This window comes from Helobdella robusta (genome assembly GCF_000326865.2).
Source record: "Helobdella robusta unplaced genomic scaffold HELROscaffold_16, whole genome shotgun sequence".
NCBI lineage: Eukaryota > Metazoa > Annelida > Clitellata > Rhynchobdellida > Glossiphoniidae > Helobdella > Helobdella robusta.
The window spans coordinates 2,454,756-2,456,407 of record NW_008703893.1 but is presented as its reverse complement, the minus strand read 5'-3'; the positions used below and the strand labels follow the sequence as shown (position 1 = coordinate 2,456,407).

General features: G+C 33.1%; 1 protein-coding gene across 1 annotated transcript in view; it reads left to right on the top strand.

Moving 5' to 3' along the window:
* Positions 1-126: 126 nt before the first annotated feature.
* Positions 127-1,652, top strand: part of HELRODRAFT_75607 (hypothetical protein) — a gene marked incomplete at both ends in the record, with an annotated part of 2,910 nt that continues 1,384 nt past the window's right edge. Inside the window, 6 exons of the mRNA XM_009015607.1 lie at positions 127-176; positions 354-439; positions 784-879; positions 994-1,172; positions 1,325-1,373; positions 1,492-1,586. Coding sequence (XP_009013855.1) covers positions 127-176; positions 354-439; positions 784-879; positions 994-1,172; positions 1,325-1,373; positions 1,492-1,586 — 555 coding nt within the window. The remainder of the gene's footprint in view (positions 177-353; positions 440-783; positions 880-993; positions 1,173-1,324; positions 1,374-1,491; positions 1,587-1,652) is intronic.

Genomic DNA, 1,652 nt, shown 5'->3' with positions numbered 1-1,652 from the left:
TTCATTCATCCATTCATCTATGCATTCATTCATGCATTTATTCGTTCATTTGTTTGTTCGTTGGTTCATCCATTTGTTCATTCATTCATTCATTTATTTGTTCAACCATTTTTTTTTATCTAGGAAGACAGCGATCACAATGCGGTTGGTGATGAATGTGACAGTGAAATTGATAGGTTGGTTGAATCTTTTTTTTATTCCTATAAATAAACAGATAAAATGAATGAATGAATGAATGAATGAACGAACGAACGATCGATCGAACGAACGAATGAATGAATGAACGAATGAATGATTGATAGAATGGAGAATGAATGATCGTCTGATCAATAAACAAATGAATAAAACTTCAGAGATGACGATGGCGTCATAGATGACATTGACAACTGCGAGAGAATCTACAACCCAGACCAAGCCAACAACGATGACGACATATACGGTGAGTATGCACCATCCTCTGACATTCCACTACTCGTAAAAAACATAATAAAAATAAATTATAAACAAACAAACAAACAAACGAACGAACGAACAAACAAACAAACGAACGAACAAACGAACGAACAAACAAACCGAACAAACAAACAAACGAATAAATAAAAAGTAGAAATACTGAAATATTAACAAAATTACCAAGCAATTTTTGATCAAAGGAAAAATACCAGAAATTCACGAAAATTCACGAATAATTCTCGAGGATGATAAATCAATTGCAACAATAAAAATAATAATATGGATAAATAATAATAATAATAATAATAATAATAATAATAATAACAACAGGTGACGCTTGTGATAATGACGACGATAACGATGGGATCATAGATACGGAGGATAACTGCCCCCTTGTGCCTAACAAAGACCAGATGGACTCCGATGGTCAGTTGCATCAAAACTACATCTCATTTAATTATGTTATTCAATTAATTATAGTTACAATAAGTGATTATAATTCTACTTTTAATTGATTTACCTTGAAAAAAAAATGTCCAGGAGATGGGGTTGGCGACGTTTGCAAGCTGGACAGTGATGGGGACGGTATATTCGACTCGGAGGACATGTGCCCATACAACAACAGAATCAGCGCCACGGATTTCAGCAAACTGCAGACCATAAATCTCGATCCTGTCGGCACGAATCAACTCGATCCGGAGTGGGTCGTTAAAAACAATGTCGGTTTTTTTGGGTTTTTCCGTTTTTGCTTTAGTTTAGATTATTGGATAGATGGATGAGTAGATGAATGAATGAATTGGTAATGGGATAATAAATGAATGATTAAGTTATTTTTCTACTTAAAAGATAATTTTCACAAACATCTGAACAGGGCTCTGAAATTTTGCAGTCACTCAACAGCGATCCAGGCGTGGCTCTCGGTAAATGTTTCAGCTAGCAACACTTAAATTTTTAAAAATTTAAAGAAAGAGTCTTAATAAATTATAATAAATTATAATAAATTTTGATAATTATAAATAAATAATTAATGTTTTTCAGGTGTTCACTATTTTGGCGGACTAGATTTCAGCGGTACGTTCTTCATAAACACCGAAGATGATGACGACTATGCTGGCTTCGTATTTGGATATCGGGTCAGATATAATTTCAATATTATTTTAGTCTTAATAGTTTAAATATCTAATTCTATGACATGGTGA